We start from the raw sequence: 21,273 nt of genomic DNA, 5'->3' as shown, positions 1-21,273 counted from the left end.
AAACGAGTGCTTTGATTTACAGTAGGTAGGATCAAATATTCCTATTTCCCATGACCTTGAGTCATGTGTACCAGTCATCTGTAATAGTGAAATAACTTGGTGGAAACTGGAAATTCCTTTAAGGTAATAAACTACTAAACCACTCTCCTTCCGCTTACTAAAATCCAGCCACACAGTCTTCTGTTTTCTTACAAACATCTAAGCAAAAAAGAAAAAGAGTGGAAATGGTATTTAAGCAAAGGCAAAAATGATCCTTGGTCTTTTGTTCTGGATAACAGAATATTAAAAGAAACCAAAGACCACTACATACAAAAGCAGTTTACAGAGTTTTGTTGCCCAAATCTGCATGCAGGAGGTGATTAAAGAAAACTTGAGCAGCTTTGATCGGAGCTGTCTTTAACATAAAATCTGTTTGCTGGGTTAATCACATCCCACGGATTTAGAAGCTTTTAATTTGCTTCCTCTTTAACTTGGCTAACAACCATTGTGTGCGTGTGTCGGTGTGTGACAACCTCAAGAAAACTTTCCACAGACCACTGGTAGTCACCCACAATGACTAATATTTCCTCTGTTTTGCTGCAGCTGCAAATTTACCGAAATTTGCTGGAGACAACTTATTTGGATGTTTTTCAGTATATTGCGCAGTATAACAAATGATCGCTATAGAGCTTTGACTGCAACAAATAAACTGTGGTGTTTGACTTGATAGGGATTTCCCTGCAATTCGGTTAATTTTTCTTGCGTGTCTCAGCCTTGCATAAATATTTATGGTGATTTCACAAGCAGTCAAATAAAATGAAACATCTGCTTGGTGTCACAGCTTCAGCAGTTTATTAGAAGGTTTACAGCAAATTATCTTGTGGGAAATGCCAGCTGTTCCAGGGACAGAGAGGACTACATACAGACATACTTAATGCAGAAACATCTCAACATTTCTCATTCACCCGCCGCTTTATTCAAAGATATGTAGAGAAAACAAAACAAGTTCATCTGGGAAAAAGGAGGAAGAGTTAGCACACATGGTACGAGATTTCTAATTTACACACTTGCACCTTTTTGTATTATCTCTACACTTAATGCAACAGCTCACACAATATAAAAGCATGTGAGGATTCATTTAAAGGGAAACATTTCAGTGGTACTGCTGCCCTTGTAGTATTTATTGGTCAGTCTATGACAGACACCAGCCTGAGGAGGAGAAACTTCTCTGGAGACATACAGACGCAAAGAGGCGGGTTTTTAATTTAGTATTCAGCATCTAAATAACACTTTCCGCTCTTCGTGGCCGGCGGGTGTGACTGAAGCTGCTGATGTGAAGAGACAAGATGATTGACTTTCTCAGCTTCCAGGTGCATTAAACCAGTGCTGAATTAAATACTCCTGAGGGCAAAAACAACTGAGAAGAAACAGGAACAGGATGTAATTTGTGCAAGCTAGCATGCACAGGCTCAACAGGCCATTGCATGACCCTTAAGCAGCATTGCAAAACCTAAACCCTGTTATGAGTGTGGAACAAAGCTAAAAACATCTGTAGTTGCATATGATTGCTTTTAGTGCTTGATATTGTTGTTTGTCTTGCAAAGTTTGTTGAAAGCATATTGGTTGGCTTTAGCTTTAACTTACACAGCGCAAATTTTATTTTTTGACAAAGTCAAGCAAGAATCCATTTGAAATCACTACAAGGTAAAGATACAAACTTTATAAAGTCACATTTGAATCCCTCTGAAGTTCGGCGTTTTCTGCTTGAAAGACAGACTTTCTGTGGACTAACACTTAAAAGTTATATAATAATGAGCAGTGGCCTGCCTTTTTGAATTTGTATGTCTGAAAGACACCGTGACACACACAAGCTACAACTGGAGAGAATCACAACAGCACAACCTGAGAGAAAATGAAGCTCTTACTCCACCGACAATGTGCTCTTGAAGAACATCAAAATATATGTTTCTCTGGCATCATCAAAATAATTTTAAGCTATAAAAAAAAAAAAAATTCTTCTTGACATCATCTAACAAAGAAAAGCTCTGCTGGAAGTCATATAACACTTAACACACGCTACAATTATTGTGTGTGTTTTTTATTATTAGAAAAATAGAATCTGCCAGAAAGTAATGAGACTCAAACTAATAGGAGTCTCTGTACGTTGGTGCACGACTGTTTTTGCATATTCCCGTAGATCATCAGTGAGTGGTCCCCGGCAGGAGCTCTGCCTCTGATGCGAACAGCTCCTTGTAGAGCGGAGGAAACAGAGAGTGAGCTGTGAGCGGGTACCGCTGACTAAACCAGCGAAGCTTCTCCATGTGCAGACTGCACAGCGAGCGCAACACCGCCATCCTCTGGTACAGCTGCAGGGAGGACACACGCATTTAGACGTCAGCTTTCTACATCAGCAAGGAAAGCCTGCGAGCTTCCGCGTACTCACAGAGATGAAAGATGGAGCACGCAAGCCTTTAATTTTAGTGTTTGAACAGCTGACTGAACATTTACCTTGTGCATCAAACTTTCTTGATTGTCTCGGTGCAGAATGTGTGTCAGTCCCAACTCCACGCTTCTTTGTACTCGCTGAACTTTGCCCCTGTCCTCCAGACACGGACGATCTGAACACAAAGATGTTTTATGAGGAAGGATTGATTTTTTTTTCAAACTGTTTAGTAGGTTGTTCTTTTTAAAGGTGAAAAACACAACAAAAAACATAAAGTAAAGCATTTTGCAGAACAGGGTAGACAACAGTACTTGCTGCATGGAAATTAAGTCCCTGGCAGCAGGCTGATGCTCTCAGCAGTGAACTTTAGTGAGTTTTGGCAGGTAAAAATAGCAGGTTTGAAATCATAAAAGAGTTTTTTAACAAATTCATTCAGAAATTTGTTTCAATACTATACTTTAGACATATAATGGCATTAAAATCTTCAGTGGAACCCATAAAGCACAGCAGTAAAAATAAGGACTGAAACGATGAGGTGATAGGATCTAGAGTTCCCGCTGCCTGTGTTATGCCAAGTTTATAAACATTGATGATCATCCTTTTTTTTCTTCACTCAGATATTTATCACGCCCTTATTCTGAATGTCCATTGTTAAAATATTCTCTTTGATTCCTTTTAATTTCTGTTTAAAATTCACACTACAACAACGAGACAGGAAAGGACTTCATTCAAAGGCCAGAAACATTGTCACACCTTCCCAACAACACCTAAGAACACTTTTTGTAACGTGTTCTTTGTCTTTCTTGTTTTCTCCTTTTCTGTGTTTTTTCCTTCATTCTTCACTATTCATCCTCATTCACTGTGGCCTATTAACTTAACTATGTCTATTCACGGCCACTAGGAGGTGGAAAGGTTAACTTAATGGGACCGAATGAATTAAAATTACACAAGACAAAATGGAAAAGAGGCAAACTGGATAAGACACAGACACAAAACACATCTGTCATCTATATTTGGGCAGTAATATGATAAACCTACAAGATTTATTCATGCACATCTGACACTAAGGTCAAGCTTATTCATCTATGACATCCATCCACCCATTTTTGTAACTGCATTTCCAGTTCAAGGGACTTATGACACTAACTCATAGACGCCATTGGAATTAACCCTAACAGCCATGTCTTTGAGAAGAAGTCAGAGTATCAAGATAAAGTCCCCACAGGCACAGGGAGAACGCCAAATGAACACATAAAGGCCGAACCCAAGACCGCACCATGTGCCGCCATCATGGAGGACGAGAAAAGAAAAGACCGCTTCCTTCCTGATGTGCTTAAAACGAACGCAGTACGAGTGAGACAGACCGAGCTGGGCTTACCTGCGTTGATGAGCACCAGGGCACTGAAGAGAGCAATCTGTTGCTCAGTCAGCTTTAGGGCGCACATGCCATGTGCGAAGTCAAATACTGCTGCGATTAAATCACCACAAGCTGCAAGACAAGAAACCACTGAGCATTGATAAGTTATGGTATTTAGATAGATGGTTTCACACCTTCAGATAAATCCTCACCCAAAGATTTGAAGACCTCAGTTCCAGCAAACTTCCCATCAAAGAACACAGTGTTGTTCTCTGTGTTAAAGAACCGGCTCATTCTGACCAGAACCACCTCCATGGAGCCTGAAAAAGTAGGAAAGCAGTTCAGAAGAGAGTAAGATCAAACTTCAGTTATATATATTGTGTTTTAAGCACATCCTGCTAGAAAAGGGAAAATCACCAGTCTTTAAAAGGGCGATCTGGTCGTTCTGGCTCAGCATACGGAAACCTGGGATGTGTTTTGCAAACTCCACCACGAACTGGACGGCATCAGTAAGTCGGATAGCGCAGTGCTGCCACATCTCATCCACTGACTGGGAAAGAGAGTCAGACAGAAAGACTGTTAGCTCAGTTTGTTTCTCATTAATCCTTTTCTTTCACCATAGATTGTTCAAAATGGGCCCTAAAGGGCAAAACATTTCACTCGTCTCACAAAAACACATCCTCAGTGTCCCAACAATTCAGTCTGCTGCTCAAGTTTCTGTATTTTATCACTCAATTTACCCTGCTGCTTTCTCTCTGATCAACCGAAAAAAAAGATCAAAGAAAGAAGAGGAGGGGGAAGCGATGAAAGACGTTTTCTCAGTTTCCTGTTTGATTCATCAAACAAAACTAGCCTCAGACGTACAGCATGTGAAATGACATGTTTTGTTTTGAGACTGTCTGAGTAAGCTCACACACATGAAGGAGCAATCGCAAAATTTAAAAAAAAAAAAAAATGAGGAGAAAACAGTGCACATACTTTGGTCTGGTAGGTTTGGATCTCCTCTCTGCTGAAGAGTTTCCACCTGAGAGCTTGGAGCTCTTCCACTCTGTACTGACTGGTCTCTCTGTGGGAACGCACGATGCTGGCACACAGTTCATCTAAAGACAAGCAGAAGCACTTATGAATACTATAAATATGATAAAATTACACGTTTAGTTTGGCTCACTGTGCTCATTTGCTCACCTATGTTTCGCAGGGAGTGAGGATACAGGCTGTATGGATCCTCGAGACCACTATAAGGATGAATCCCCATCATATCGTGAGACGACTGCCTGGAGTCAAATCCTTGCATAAAGAACAGCGAAGAGAGACAAATAAGTAACAAAGAAAGGAAGATTCATCCTGCACGGTGAAGTGAGTTCCCACATCTGAGCCTCACCTCTTATATCAGCATGACCGGCGTTGTCTCCCCTCCCTTGGGATCTTGAGGTGGGAGAGATCCCAGAGGTGCGGTAGATCATAGCAGGCACCTGTGAGTCGTTTGGGGAGCACATCAGATAAGGGTGAACATCAGCGGCGTAGGTCAACAGCTCGGCATCTCCGCTGTATGGGTAGGTCGGGGCCATGGGCTGAAGAAGCTGGGGGGAGCGGTCCTGGCGGTTCTTGTTGGGGTAGGACAACACGGTCTGGGCGTCTCCCTGAAGCTGCTGTTGCTGCTGCTGTCGGTGCCTTTCCACTTCAGCGATCAGAGAGTCGCGCTGACGCTTGGACATCCGTCCAAACTTCACCGCTGGAAATAAACAATCAACAAATGACTAAGCAGCTGCTGCGAATTAACAGTAAATAGATTTGTCTGCCTGCCAGTACATGTGTGCTTTCTCTCACCATCTCTGCTCATGCCCTGTGCCAGGCATTTCTGCAGACGGCAGTGCTGGCAGCGGTTGCGGCTGGCCCGGTCGATCTGGCAGTTACTTTGCCTGGAGCAGGAGTAAGATACGGTAGGCAGCTGGCTGCGCCGGAAAAATCCCTGAGAGATTAACAGAGTCCAACAAAAGCTCAATTTTTGACTGGGAAACAGTGATTTTTGAGTTACACATAAAAGTCAGAAGAGAAACATTTTTATTTGCTCTTGTTACTGAGCAGAAATGTTCTCTGGTGGCCAAATTATTTCATTAGCATCTGAAAAGTTCTAAATTAAATCAGTATAACTGATATTTCCTGTTATCTGTCAGGTACAAGTGATACGAAATATCTAAAATAAGCTCAAACCTGCTATTCAACAGTCCAACTGTAATGGTGAAAGGTTAGTGAGAAACTGGGACTGCTGTGGAGGGCAGCACCGATAAGATTAACTCAGTTTTGCTCAACAGTTTATTGGTGCGGCCCTCCACAACAGTCCCAGTTTTTTTTGCCTGTTAGAAAAATTAATTGGCCACTGACTGTCAAAGGAATTCTTCTAGGAACTAGAGTTTTGGGAAATATCGACTTGCTTTCTTGTAGAAAGACAGATGAAATGTTTATTGATTGAAACCAGTTAGCCTGTTAGCAAGAACTTCAAAAATAACATCACCTGGATGTGAAAAATAACTCTGTAGATTCACATGGCTAAATTTTCAAGACACTTTTTAATGAGTTAAACATATAACATGATCAAAGAGCTTGCACATACTGATGGATGAACCATTACAGAAACATAAAAACTGATTTTTTGTAAATGACAGACTTTGTTAATTTAAGGCAGCTATCGCATGAACCTTAAAGGCTTCTGGCTGTAGGTTCATAATGAGTGGAGTGATATGAGGTCAGGATCAGTATGATGACATATATGCATGAATGAGGTTGTTGTGGCCCATCTCACCTTGCAGCCCTCACAAGTGATGACTCCATAATGAACTCCAGAGGACTTATCTCCACAGATTTTACATGGGATAACTTCAATCTGGGCTGAACAAACACAGAAGGAGAGGAAAAGTTTGTTAAATCTAAACTTTAACTTTATAAAAAATAAAAAAAACAGTGCTTAAATGCAGCGCTCGTTAAGTTTGATCAGTGTAGTTTAACGTCCATCCATCCGCTTCCACTTATCCTTTTCAGGGTCGCTGGAGCCTATCCCAGCTGTCATAGGGCGAGAGGCGGGGTACGCCCTGGACAGGTCGCCAGTCTGTCGCAGGGCTAACACACATTCGCACATTTACACCTAGTGGCAATTTGGATAATCCAATTAACCTATCCCCACAAGCTGCATGTCTTTGGACGGTGGGAGGAAGCCGGAGTACCCGGAGAGAACCCACACAAACACGGGGAGAACATGCAAACTCCACACAGAAAGACCCCGGCCTGATGGTGGAATTGAACTCAGGACCTTCTTGCTGTGCGGCAACAGTGCTAACCACCGTGCTGCCCCGTAGTTTAACGTGACCTTTTAAAATAGCAGAATAAATGAGTCTGTTATTAATATTAAAAGCAAGCATTTTTAATCCTTCCTTTATAACATTTGCAGCACAGAGCTCATCACAGTGTAAGTAAAACTATACCAACTGTCATTCTAATGACATTGCACATTTTTATCCAAACAATTAAACTGCAAAGTGATTACTACTGTGAGAACCTTTGCTTTATTCTGTACTTCCCCTTAAGCATCTATCAGTTGTTGTGTGACCATAGTAGACCAAAGGTATTTTCCTCTCAAGCACCTCTTGCCTTAATAATAATGAACAAAATACCTTCAAATGCTGAGAGACTTCTGAGGACATGGAATATTTGCAAATGGAGAAAAGCGGCGAATATGAAGGTGTCAACCTCAGAGTGCTTTCAAGTGGTTGCGTGACTTCTCTTTCACTCTGACTTTCCTGCTTTCATGTCATTTCTTTCTTTGTGAATCCTTCTCTATCTCGCTCATAAAGGACATCGCTGCCAGTAATGCACTCTCCTTCATCACTGCCAGTAATGGCCATCCCCTCTCACCTCCCCCCATGCCACTGCACTGTGAAACTCTCACACCTCCCCAGTCTTTTGATTAGTGGCGATTTCTGTCACAATCACATGTCATTTGATTCATTAAAAAAGATGAATTGTATCACACATCCTTGACAAAAATATGTTTGATAAGCTCGTAAGGAAGTGCGCTTTTTTTTTCTTTCACATTATGCCGTGTGGTGATGCAGAGGCGCTGCCAGGCTCAAATAACCTAAAATAATGCAGGCTGCTATCTCTTCCCGTCATCGTCTCTCATTAGAAAGTGTGACTGCATTCTTTGAGACAAGCTCTTATAGCTGCAACTTGACAATATACGGGAGTATTTACGTTTCCGTGCATAACTGTGTCAGATTTTTTTCACGAGTGTGTGTTAGTGTGTCAGTGTGTGCCCTCTTTATTTGGTGCCACAGGGATCACTAGAAGGTTTCTGAGAACAGCCAGTCTGAGATAAAATAAATACAGACACAGAGCAAAAGCATGTACGATAGAGCTGAAAATAATAGAGCCACAAATCTGATAAGACTGCAGCTTCTACTAATGGAACTGTCTGATTAACCTCATGATTGACCATGATAAGAATATTTCGCCAGTGTAACTCTGATGCTTAACATTTCACATGAATCTGTCCCTTTAAATTAACCATTAAGCTTGACCAGCAACCTTTCGCTGCCAGCTGAATATCACATGTAAAAAAAAAAAAAGAAAGAAAAAAAGAGGCTGAGCTGTGACTAAAATTGTGTTCCTGTTGGTAGTGCTGGATAGTCAGAGAGAACATCAGTGGTCTCTGTTTTTTTAGTTATTTCAGTTCTGATTGTCAACCTCAAACAACAGGAAATCCACCGTGGCCCACAAGCTTTTCGCTGTTCACACATGCAATCTCACACTCAAACTCATGGCAATCACGCACACCGCTCCTCCAACAGCTTTCCATGCAGTCGTACCTGTGACCACCTTAAATGAGCCCAACACAACTGTGACATCTTTATTGGTGCCACACAGAAACAAGAATCAATCTGCCTTTAAAAGCTCGACTGCCAAACAGAAATAAATGCCAGGCAGCCACCGAAGAGCCCTCTATCAGCAGATTATAGCCATTTTTGTCGCACCTGGTTATCTCCAGCCACAGGCACAGACCAATCAAACCCAGCATCTCCTGGTGTGCGTGCTTGCATGGTTGCATGGTTGTGTGAGATAGAGTGATAAAAATACTGCGCCACCATTATTTCTTCCATTTGTGTCTTTTTCAGTCACGAGCAATTGTGTCTGGTGCGCATTGTAGCTAAACACAGAGCTTGTTTTCCAAATATATGTTTGTTAAATAGAAAAATGACAAAATGCTGTCACAACTGGCAACAGTGGAACAACAGCAAGGCCTTTGGGCGCAATAGTAACCTTTTTCAGTTTGATCTGTTTAAGCCGGCGCATGCAGTCCTGGAGCTGCATGCCCATCTCCAATGACTCCGGGTGGCCTTATTAAAAACTAGATGACTGTCTTCTTCTTCTTTTTCTTTTGGTCATTCCCTTTAGGGGAAACTATAGTTATTTTGCCTTTTGTCCTGTCTCCTTCTCTTCTTTTCTTTTCCATCACCCTTCACCAGTCGCTGAAGATGGCTGCGTCTGCCTTATCTTGGTTCTGCTGGAGGTTTCTTCCTGTTAAAAGGGAGTTTTTCCTTCCCGCTTTCAACAAGTGCTTGCTCATAGGGGGGTTTTGTGATTATCTGGGTTTCTCTCTAATGGTTTTTGGTCTTTGCTTTGCTATATAAAGCACCTTGAGGCGACTGTTGTTGGGAATCTGCGCTACTGAAAAGGTTTTACAAATAACACGTATGTTAAAAAGAAAAATGCTAAAATGCTGTCACAGCTGGCAACAGTGAAGCAACCACAAGGCCTTTGGGTGCAGCAGTAACCTTTTTCAGTTTGATCTGATTTTAAATTTTTTTTTGGCATCTTGTTTTTTTATTCATCAGTGCTGTTAGTGATTCTGTACATTCTCCAGCGCAGCCGATAGACCCAATAAAAAAAGAAATGTTTTAATACCTAGTCTTTGTCTATCACCTAGCACCTTAAACACATAGTCCTCCTAGTTGTGGAGTCCAAATTTAAAAAAATAAAAATAATTAACAGTAGTTAATATGTAGCCGAAGTTTAGTCAGAATTAAACTAGTGCTATTTACTTTACTTTTACTGTTTTTGCAGTGGGTATGGTGTTTTTTCTTTTATTATATTTTGTGAGTGTAGGTTTCCTTTTATTTGATTAATATGCGCAAACACAGGTAGAACTCAAAGTGCAGTTCTTCTGTTTGAAAGTAGGCCTCAGCAGGCGAGTAGATGTTTTCTTCCTCCATTTCAGATTTGTTCTGTTTTAGTGGCAATAAAACTCCTTGAAAAATGAATCATTCTAGTCATTGAAGGCTTTAGTTCATAATTGCAACAAAGACATGCCAGTATGGTAATGACAACACAAAGCTTAAGTGCCAGACAGTTATAAATTTCCACTGCACAGTAATCACATGTGGTAATGCTAATAAACTCCATGACAGAGAGTTTATTGTTTCTGCAGTCCACACAGATTTTTCCACTCAAAAATGTCTCTTTTTGATAGTCACGGCTGCCAACACCTAATGTAAGCAATCACAAACTACAAGTGATGACATTGTGAAACTAATCACATACCAACCACTCAAAGACGGAGGAACAATGAAATGAGATCATTTATACAAAACCGTTCGCCTGAAAGGTTATTCAAAAATGCCTGACACATGCTGTTGGCAAGTGTAGGGGTATAAGTACACTAGTGGTGGAGATATTTTGATTTGTCAGTACAAACAACAGCGTGCCACCTCCCACACTTCCGCACACAGTGCACTGTACACCTAAATGCCACCACACAGAGATGATCTGATAATCTTTAAAACAGTATTGAGATCTTTCAGTCACTTCCTGACTTTAAATGACAAAGCAGGATTACTGGAAAAGTAAAAAAAGCATATATTAAATATAATAACATAATATATAGGCTTTCATTTAGAGCTGTAGGCAGAGACGACGAAAGATAGTTGTAATGGCTTTTCAGTGAAATTTGGATAATAAATATCAGTAATTAAAGAAAATAATAACGGTGCAAGCATTAAATTTCTTTTTAGGGAAACTGAAAATGCAAAAAAGACAACCCCCCCCCCCCAAAAAAAAATAATAATAATGAGGTTAAATGTGCTGAAATAAATAAACCCTCAAACATTTAAAAAGCTAAAAAGTAAACTGCAAAATGAGGAACGTTTTCAAAATCATTTAGAAAAAATAAAAAGGATTAAGACAGATTTTTATTCCTGGATTTGAAATCAGAAAAAAGATTAATTAGTCCTCTCACAACTTTTAAGTGAAACTGAGCATAAGTTTGTGTGTGTGTGTGTGTGTGTGTGAATACCGATGCAAACCAGCACCAGTTTTATGATGGGATCAGATCAACTGTGATATAAAATAGCTCTAAAAGAGGTACAAAGGGGAGTAGCCCCTCTACTCTTAGTTCCCTTTAGTCAACACTCATGAGTCAGACTATAACCACCATCAATCGCGGCCTTTCTTCTGAACTGAGCTCTCACCTGTAAAGGTTTTCAATCACAACGCTGTGACACAGACAGAGAAACCGACTCGTAAAGTCAAATCACTAACGGCACCGCTGTCACTGCAGGTATTTAAAAAGACTTTTCGACAGGGGTTTATCGTGGAAACTCGGTCCTTTTTCACATCGCTGCTATCAGCGAACTCGTACATCGGACTGCCCCAAATCTCTGAACTCGGCCTTCAGTTTGACCTCACAAAGACACCAGTTCTGAGACTGTGTCTCTCACGGTTGTGACGCTATAGGCAAAGAATCACATTTTACCATGATGATACGTACAGGCAGACAGACTCACGGGTGAAAACTGTACCAGCTCCACTGTTGCAGCGTTTAACCAGACACTTTCTTCTCTGTGCCTGAAATTACCTTGTCAGCAGCTTGTTCTATGAACTGTAAACGGACAAAAAAAACCTCAATCTTTCCTCTGACGGAAGCTTACCTTTGAGACGTACGCAAGCAAAAGTGCAAACAAGCTTTGTATACAGAGTGCATCCACAAACAAACACACTTACACAGACTCTTTATCCTCGTACAGCACATTAACACTCAGCACAGGAGGGCTGTACCTAATGTAGGATCGTTTTTTGAGTTTACAACACCAGTGAAGGCAAATTCTTTAACAGCTTACTTTAATATGACTCATGGCGAATTAAATTAAATTTTATTTGTACTATTATTATCTCTAATACATAAAAACACACTTAATGATTTTAATTTAAGATCGTCCTGAAGTAAAATTTGAGTCTTTTGGAACTTTAGCTAAAAACCACTATTTTTCTGCTGCATTGAAACTAATATTAAACGACAAAAAAAGCAGACTGTCACAGCTTTATTTAAAACAAATAACTGCATGTGTAATACTGCATTTAAATACAGATAAAAGATGAATGTTTTGCTACACATCATAGCAGACGATACTTTGCAGCGCAAATCCAAACAAATAACAATAAAATGTCAGGTTACTTTTTTTTCCATTAAAAGAAACCAAGATTTAGAAGTAAATGCAAATAAGCAGTAACTGAATAAAATTTATTTTAAAAAAGGGGGAAATAACGTAAAACCTAGTGCCAGAGAGCGGTTTAATAAGAAGCATTTCACATCAGCTTTTTTGGACTAAACATTTTTGGTGAGAATTAGTTCACTGCTAACGTATTTTTAGGTTTCAGAGCCAGATTGTGGTCGTTTAATAAATGCGAGAACTCCTTCGCTGAGTTTCATTAATTTGCAATAACAAAAAACAGATGGAAAAACCTACTGAGATCTGATTATCTGAGGAAATTTTCAAAGCATATGTGAACACCAATTAGCATCAGATTTCACATATTTGACTTTGAAGTTGCTCCTGAATTCGGAGGTGTCTGAAAGAGGTAATGTTTTGACAGTAGCAAAGGGTATGAATCAGCTCGACTTGTGTATTTCATTTACCAAATTTTGGGGGGGAATGTGTCACCTGCCATTTTCATGTCTGCTTTGATCTGGAGCCAACCGCTTCTGCTGCTTTGGAAGTGCTTTTGCAGGTTTCTGCACCCAGAGGAACAAGGAAATCCTTTCTGATAAAGAAACTGTGTAACAATCTACACAGGAATCCCCCCAAACACAGCAACAAAGCCATCTCAACTGTGCCTGATGGAATCAAGTGTGTAACACCAGAGATAATTCATTGTCTCCCAGCTGTGGCCATAACACAAATATATTTAGTTATATTTTTCATCAGAGGCTGCTCTCCTTTTGTTCACACAGGCAGTATCCACGGCACAGCTGCAGGGCAGAGATATGCTGCATCTAGCCGCCATCTAAAAAGCAGCTGCGCATCTGTGTGTGCGCGTTTGTGCTCGCGTGTGCTGGTGTGTCTATAAGTGTTTGCAAGTTGCAACGGCAAATGTGTGTAAGCAGCAAAAACAAACAAATTCATTTTCATTGTTGCCTTTACCTTTTCTCCCTTATCACCGCTTTGTGTGTTTTATCCATTTTTATTCAGGTAATCTGGACCTTAAATGTGTGAGAAATCATTTTCAGTATCACACTTTTAGCATTTCCTCTGCATCCTGTACGTGCTTGGAGTCGGTCCATTTAAAAGCAATGCACTGCGGTAGTGAAACATCCTGTTTTCCGCACTCAAGTGCAAGATGATTGATTATGATATATATGTATATATATATATATATGTGTGTGTGTGTGTGTGTGTGTGTGTGTGTGTGTGTGTGTGTGTATATATATATGATTTTAAAAATAAATAAAAACTCAACATCTTAAGTATTATATTATAACCTGGTCACACTAGTCTTCCACCAATCACTGGCTTCATTAAAAGAATTACTTACAATGGAAACTTGACTCTGAACAAAAGGTGTTACTGCAATGTTATGAATGGGTATTATTTCCAGAAATCTACATTTTTATACAACCTTTTCACTCTACAGAATTAGCCTAGCCTGAGGTATACTGTATATGTGGGAGTATCAGAGGGCAGAAATATCTGAGACATGATTCAAATCTTAAAATCATCAAAGAGAGCTCAAAATTGAGTCATATTGCCAAACCGTAAAACTGAAACACATCAATCAGTGTGAAGGTACTCAAAATTCAGCCAATGGAGAGACTCAAAACAGATTAGATAATCTTTACTCGCTGAAAACCATAAGCGCAAGAACACATGTGTGTGCTTTCATGCTTTCTACAAGGCTGCTAAAAACATCCTTCGGTGGGATTCAATAAAACTTATAAAGCTCTCAAATTCTAGTCAGCACACGAGCAAAAATTGTGAAATATAAAGGCACTTGAAACTTGAGCGGCGTTTTCCTGTTCAACGAAGTATTACACCAGAAACTAAAGTGCAAACCTGAACAAAAAGCTTAATGACACACCCTGAGAAAGTTGATGTGTTTGAAGCCACAGGTGTCTGAGTCTGCATGAAAGCACAGATATTTCAGGGCGACTTGGTGAAGGTTTAAAAAGACACAGCTACTTTTAACCAAAAGGTGACGTTATTATCGAACGATACCGATTTCGCGCACCATCAGAAGCATCAGTCGCAACGTTACCTTATAATCGTAAAGTTTGAAATCGGGGAGGCTCGGAGAAAAACGTCATCAAAAAGCATGTAACTGATTTAATTGATAAAAATATCTTCGATTGAAGTGCCCACACACACACAAACGTACACACACACACACACGCTGAAGAGCTTCATCCCTACCTCGCATCATCCTCACTCCTCCACTTGTGTCAGACGTTTGTCCCACTTTCACAAACTCACTTGTCCTCTCACTTTGTCTAAGAATAGTCTTTCTTTTGACACACACTCGTTTTTTGGAACCACCTATATCTTTTAATCTTTCTCCTTTTTTTGCTCGTCCTTTATCAAGCTGGGTCGGGTGCTCACTGCAGCTTCAGCATACATATTCAGACTTTTGAGTGTCAGTCACCGCCTCACCTTCCTTGTTTGCGTGTGCATGATTGTGTGTGTGTGTGTGTGTGTGTGTGTGAGAGAGAGAGAGATCAAGACAAAGAAGGGGGGACCGTCCCCTGCCCTGTCGTTTTTCTCAAGGTACTTTTTCTTCATACCTTTGTTGTTATCCTTCACCCCCTCACTCTGTATCATATGTCAAAAAATGCTTTATAATGTCTAGCACCTTTGAGACTGTCCATGAGAGAGTTTAAGTCAAACCAGCAGACAGGAATTATTGGAGATCCACTTAAAACAATATGTAAGTCACAAAAACTTACATTTCTGTTATTGTGAAACTCAGTTTGGAGATTTCAAATATTTTCAAATAATGCATATATATATGTATATGAGAGAGAGAGAGAAAATCATTTTAAAGAATTATTTATTTCTCCATGTAGCGTATTTACACACTTGATTCAGGTTATCTGAGTTCAGCTTACAGATCTCCTCCACTGAAAATGCTCCAAGTAAAATCTACATATTTATCATTTTCATACAATTAGCAATTAGGTTTCAAAAGTACAGCGAGTTAAATATTGCATTAATTATTATTATGCTGCATATGTTCAGTGTCAAGTTTGCATTTTATTAAAAATTGTTCGGATGATGTAGCTTAAAAAAAGGCACGTATTTTGAGATCTGTCATTTTTTTATGTAAGATGTTCAACTTAACTGAAAAATGTATTTCAGACTATTTTATGTCTTCAGTGCTGCGTTTAAGTAAACACTTGCAGTTGCAATCCACCACAGCTTCTTCATTCTCCACTCATATTTCCCTCCACTTCCATCCCGCCACACAGAACCACAGAAGACCCCCAAACGTTGCCCTTCCTTTCTTGTCTTCTCTGGTTTTGGGTACGTGTGATGAATGAAAACCATTATTATTTAGTCTCAGTTCGTTTATCATCACGCCACCTAATATGAGGGTCGGTGGTGTGTTACACACAGCACCTTCACTCTCGATAACATACACAGGTGTGCTAAAGTTGTGGCAGAAGGTGTTAAACCAAAAAAGTTAAAAAAAGACGAGATGTTATCGCTTTCATCTGCATTCAGATGCCAAAGTGGTTGATATTTTCATCACTGTTTGTCTGCGAGTGTGTTTGTGCGAGGGGGGTAGCACAGGTGCGATGCGCCGCGCGCAGAGTGTGTCGCTAATGGCCCCGTCCCCGTCGACACCACTGTGTGTATGTGTGTTTTGCTGTACAGGTGCATGTTGCATGTTCACTAACTATGAAGTTAACCACATTGCATGCACAAATATCTAGCACAAACACAAGCAATGTTATTACTGCACACACACACACACACACAAATGTAGACAACTTACTCAAATGACTCTTCTTGGACACGGCACCTCCTAAAGGGAGGAAAAAAGATAGTTAGTGGATTCAAACTAAACAACTTTGTGAGTCTATGCTTTGTACGAGCATCCTAAAGCGCATTTTAGTGAAAGAAACTCAACCTGCTGTATACTCATATGAATACATGGTGGGCGTTACACAGTGGAGTCTAAGCTTCATATTGAATCCAGGAGTAAACATTTACCAATGGAGTTTTCCATCTCTTTGAATTGAAAATATGATAGCCACTGGAAAATAAATTAGGCATCGGATTTACTTCATTTTTTAAATAAATGTTGTACAGTATAACATTTTTAGAAAAAAGAGTTACAAATGACAGCTAACCCCATCACAAAAGTTAGATGACACACTCTTTGATTGCTTGATGAATACCTTTGATACCTTAACTTATTGTTCCCTCTACATCTGCTACTAAAAAAAGAAGTGATCATTTTTAGAGTGCGGTATTTGTACTTTTACTTAAGCGAACAATTTAAATACCACTGAAACCTGCACAGGAGCTATTCGTAGTGCAATGAATGGATTACAAAAGCACGTTTGACATTCAAATGCATATCGTACTCACCAATCATAATCAAATATCCAAATGAGCATGTTACTACTGTAACAACATGTAAAATCCTGACTTTCAAATAGACTGAAATGAGAGGGAAAGTAAAACTGGCATAAAGTTACACTGTAGCCATTGTCAGCTCCTAAATGGCAGTTTGATACGGGGTTTGCAGAAGGCAGCACTTTCTTTGGCTTCTTTTCTAGTGTACAATAGCATGTGGACAGATAAGAACCCTCAGTGAGAGCGGAGAGGCTAAATTAGAGGATTCCTATTTACACTAGTGTGGGTCTATGATATGCTTGTGTGGTGTTTCAGCGCACGCACACACAGGACATAAAGGTAGAGGAAGGTGGGTGTCTGTGAAGCAATAGGTCCTCTTTCTTGTCTGCCTTTGTGACCGCAATTGTGAGAAAGTCTGAAGTGCAGTCAGAGCGACTAAGGGTCAGTTCTTAAGCAGGGGGTTTATTGCTGTGGGTGTATGTATATGCATGTGTGTGAGGGCATGTGTATGTGTGCGTTTTCTCTGTGTATTTGCGTGTGAGAGAGGCTGTGTGTGTTAGACAGAGGTCTGAATGCAGGGCAGATAAGTATCAATGGAAGACGTAGAGCTAGCCGGTCTTTGTCTGGCGCCAGATCAGGCCCTTTGTGGTTTCCTCTGTTTTCCTACCCTCATCAAATCAGTTTTGCTTCATAAGCAGAATATATGGAATGAAAGCGCAGCAGTGCACGCACGGAAAATGAAAAGAAAATTTCAACACTCACAGAGCAACTGTTTTAAAGGCGATCAATTAAAAAAAGGCTGATTAATTACACACAAAAAATCAGCTACATTTATTAGGGCATCATTTCCAAATGAGGGCAGCCTGAAGTTTTTCAGTGTTTGTTACACTAGTGTTACATCAATGCTTTACCCTGCTTTCCTAAACAGTCATTTAAAGAAAAGCACAGCAGCTTCTCGCCTTACAGAGATGATTTTAAGTGCGACTAATCTGATTTAAAAAATAAATAAAATGCTGAACCCCGATACGCTGATCGAAAATTGGCGAGAATTGACGTCACCTGTTTGCACCGCTGTTATTCCTGAAATGTGTCACCAATGGTATTAAATGCTTAAAATACCGCTGCAGCAGAATTAAATAAACATGCGGTCGATGGCACCTGTGAAAACTAAATGTGACACAGCACGTACATATTTAGCAAGGCACACCTGTTAGCCAGGCCATGAGCCATCTACACACACCCAAAAGTGACAGCGGAGGCACAAAAATCAACACCACCCATCAGGCAAAATCTCACTCTCTGCACTGACATCTAAGCTCACTGCTGAAGTGACAGTTGCTGTGTTACATAACAGCACCGAAGACCACTGAACCCAGAGAGGAGGCGACGATTTTGTCTGAATAGAAACCACGACCCATCTAGCACAGAAAAAATACAAAACATGTGAACATCCAAGACCGGCGCAAAATACAGTAAACAAGGTAAAAAAAAAAGGGCTTTTTTAAAATTAGGTTTAGGTAGAATGATTAATCAGTAAGCAAAAGAAAAACATAAATCTGAGAAGAATATTACTAAAACAAGTATAAAATTACAACATATAGTACTATAACAACTGTAAAATATGAAAAGGAATATTTGCTAGATGCTGAAACGCAAAGAAATATGTACAAATCAAGTTAAAAGCAAGTCTGATTTGGATGGTTAAGCTGTTCGCCCAGGTTTCGAGAAGAATGTGCCAACATGTGCAGTTCCTCTAAAATCTTAAACCCAAAACATCTAAACAGCTGACGATTTTAGGACAGTCGTGTAGCTCAGAAGTACACCATAAGTAATTCCCCACAAGTCTGTAAATAAAAGTCGCTGCCAATTTGGTAAAGCAAACCTTTGCAGGAGTTTAAGAAAAGTAAGGTATATAGTGACAAAAAAAGGAGTAGCACTCACAGTGTCAAAAATTGTGGATAATCTCTCTGTGAAAAGAGTCATCTGAACATGTTGGCTTCAAAGAGTTTCTGAAAACATCAGTAAGACGGCTGCAAGGGTAGTGTTTTTTTAGAACAGAAAGTATTTCTTGACTTGTCTGCATTGACTTCCAAGAAAATAGCAGACGGCTGAAGAAGGCCAGATGGATTTTGGTTAAAAGAATAATATACTATCATTGCTGTGAAGCCAGTTTTGGTTCATAAATGGCTGCAGAATGATTTACGGTGAAATGAATCGGACCTACAATAGATCCCTGAGGGACACCACAAATGGGCGTGTATTGGATAATGAACAGGAGATTGTTTTGTTTCGTTTTTCTCTTTTCCTATACAGTACAGACAGGAGAAAAAAAACCAAATGTGGAGCAAGACTAAAACTACTGCTTGAGAAAAGTGAGTGACGCCCACAACAGCCGCTAAAACCAAGACTCTCATCAAGTCAAGAAGAGCCGTCTCAGCAGTACGGAAACTAAATATGAGAATAAAACAGTGCAACCACACTCTACTTTAACCTGAATAAAGCATCAGCTCCAGGACCAGATGCATTAGGTATCCTGCATATAATGTTCAAGCTTCAGCTGTGCATCATTTTAACAAATATCCCCCAAACTTTGTCATTTTTACAATAAATTCTGCACGACATGACTATAACTTACCCAAGGCGAGCTGTCTTCAAAGGAAACCACTGTGCAAGTATTTGTTTGTATTTTCACTTGCAAATAAAAACCAGAAGAAGAAGAACAGAAGGACATAAAAAATTTTAAGAGCCGTTTCATTGTCCCTGTTCATACTGGCATTTTTTGTCAGCTTTAATCTTACCCTATTTTCCTCCTTTGATTACCATTGACTCTTTGCAACATAAACAAAACGCATTTTAAATTATAATTGTGTAAAACTGTATGTATATTACAATAAAATACATCTATAATGAACACTAAATTGTACCTGTTTTCTCTCTTGTCCTGCCTGCTGGTCTCTTTCTTTCTAATGGTTACATAATACTATTAAATCACTAATGGTTCCAAATTAAAACTGTTGGCATTGCGGTCTAAAGGTAATTTAGGGTAACCAGCAAATTGTTTATGTTAAGTCAAGAAAACCAAAAACTATATCATCAGTGTGGTGAAATTTTCACAGGTAAAATACAAAATTCAGGACTTTGAATGGAAACCGGTGCTGCTATGATCCTCCTACATTTACTGGAGAAAAGGGTACAGGCCTCATTATTGTTTCACCTCTTTAGAAATAAGAATCTAAATTTCTTTGCTTTGCCCCTTACATGCATTAAATGGAGGCACACACATGCACACACACAGACACAAATAAATGTTGCAGCATTTCAGACAAACTGTTTTGCTATCCTGTAGGTGTATTAGGAAAGGTGTGCTATGGGTTTCTGTGAGAGAGGGACAGTCTTCTCTCCAGTCACTGCCAATAGTTTGATTATGGCCTGGGAGAGGCTTTGAGCAGAAAAGCATTGGCCAGTAACAGAGGCAAAAATTAGAGCTAATTCCCATGGATTACTCCGGCTTACTGCCATTCTTACACACTCACAGCACCTTAACCATACCCTAGTTAAAGGGATGAGGAGGTTTACTAGGGTAAAGATGGATGAGAGTGAAGGGGGAGAAATTAAGAGTGAACAGAGAGTGAGAGATAGGGAGTCAGCTGGTGCACTAGAGGCCAACAGGATGAGATAAAAGTGAGGAGGAAAGGAGGGGATGGGAGTGAGTTGGCACACAAAGGCATGCTGGGAAATAAGTGAGGGACATGAGGGCATAAAATGTCAAGGCACACTGTTCTGTGCATAGTGAGCTGAAACTATTCAAACAAATTGCATTTTTCTTGCAGTGACTTTAAAGTTCCGTTTTCCTGCACCTGCCACGGTGTAAATGTAACCTGGAGAGGGAAAATCTCACCTCTCTTGATGGGGGTGTCAGCGGAGGGCACGTCGGGCTCTTCATATTCCATAACTCTCCTGTCAAAACACCAGTGGGTGGGCCTGCACACACTCTCCCCTCACTCACTCGCTCTCCCTCTCTCACGCACACAAACCACAAATTCCTGCAAGGTCAGTCAGTTTTCAACTCTATGTGCTGACACTTCAGTGCTCAGAAAGAAACGAAGCAAAACTCGAGACTCATACTACCTGTTGGTCGCTCTAGCGCCCAGGCCGGCGCAGGCATTTGAAAACATGCACTGCCATCTCGCCTCCTTCAAGAGTCTTCACAGTGGCTCCCCAAAATCGGCAGTCATCTTCCTTGGACTCTTTCTCTGTGCGTGTGTGTCAGCCTCCCTTATTCAACAGCACTCCTCCTCTTGTGTGGTTGTTTTTGAAATAATCCCGTTCCCCCCGGTGGCAGCAGCAGTGCGGAGAGTGCAGCTGGACCGGCCGGCCGTGCGCCCGCCACCCCCCTCCCCTTGCGCTCACTGTGCGCCCTGGCCGTCCCAGGCTGGAGAGAGTTATGTCACCGGCTCTTACGTAATAACAACGGATCGGGTTTTGCTTTGAAGTGCTCGGTTGAGAAATATAATCCCATGTTGCTGCCACAAATTTCCGCCACACCAAGCGAGAAAATAAAATGCACGGTAGAGACGTTAGATTTCAGTCTG

The 21,273-nt window shown here is 40.4% G+C and overlaps 1 protein-coding gene across 3 annotated transcripts; it reads right to left on the bottom strand.

The window, feature by feature from the left end:
• Positions 1–808: 808 nt before the first annotated feature.
• rorc (RAR-related orphan receptor C) lies at positions 809–21,063 on the bottom strand. 3 transcript variants are annotated; one of them, XM_039619681.1, is made up of 13 exons: positions 20,810–21,063; positions 20,580–20,724; positions 16,095–16,124; positions 6,580–6,665; positions 5,607–5,748; positions 5,161–5,511; positions 4,965–5,066; positions 4,758–4,879; positions 4,197–4,329; positions 3,992–4,099; positions 3,801–3,911; positions 2,488–2,597; positions 809–2,345 (listed from the first exon to the last, which is right to left on the bottom strand). In XM_039619681.1, the coding sequence occupies exons 2-13, from the start codon at positions 20,629–20,631 to the stop codon at positions 2,181–2,183; spliced, it is 1,512 nt and encodes a 503-aa protein (XP_039475615.1). In that variant the 5' UTR covers positions 20,632–20,724; positions 20,810–21,063; the 3' UTR covers positions 809–2,180. The 3 variants fall into 3 exon arrangements, with proteins under 3 accessions (XP_039475615.1, XP_039475614.1, XP_031589909.1); XM_039619680.1 differs by having other exon boundaries at positions 20,580–20,700; XM_031734049.2 differs by lacking the exons at positions 16,095–16,124; positions 20,580–20,724; positions 20,810–21,063 and adding an exon at positions 14,513–14,714.
• Between the last annotated feature and the right edge of the window lie 210 nt (positions 21,064–21,273).

This window comes from Oreochromis aureus, linkage group 11, assembly GCF_013358895.1.
Source record: "Oreochromis aureus strain Israel breed Guangdong linkage group 11, ZZ_aureus, whole genome shotgun sequence".
Lineage (NCBI taxonomy): Eukaryota > Metazoa > Chordata > Actinopteri > Cichliformes > Cichlidae > Oreochromis > Oreochromis aureus.
The sequence above is the reverse complement of the archived record's forward strand: the minus strand, read 5'-3'. Positions and strand labels throughout refer to the sequence as shown.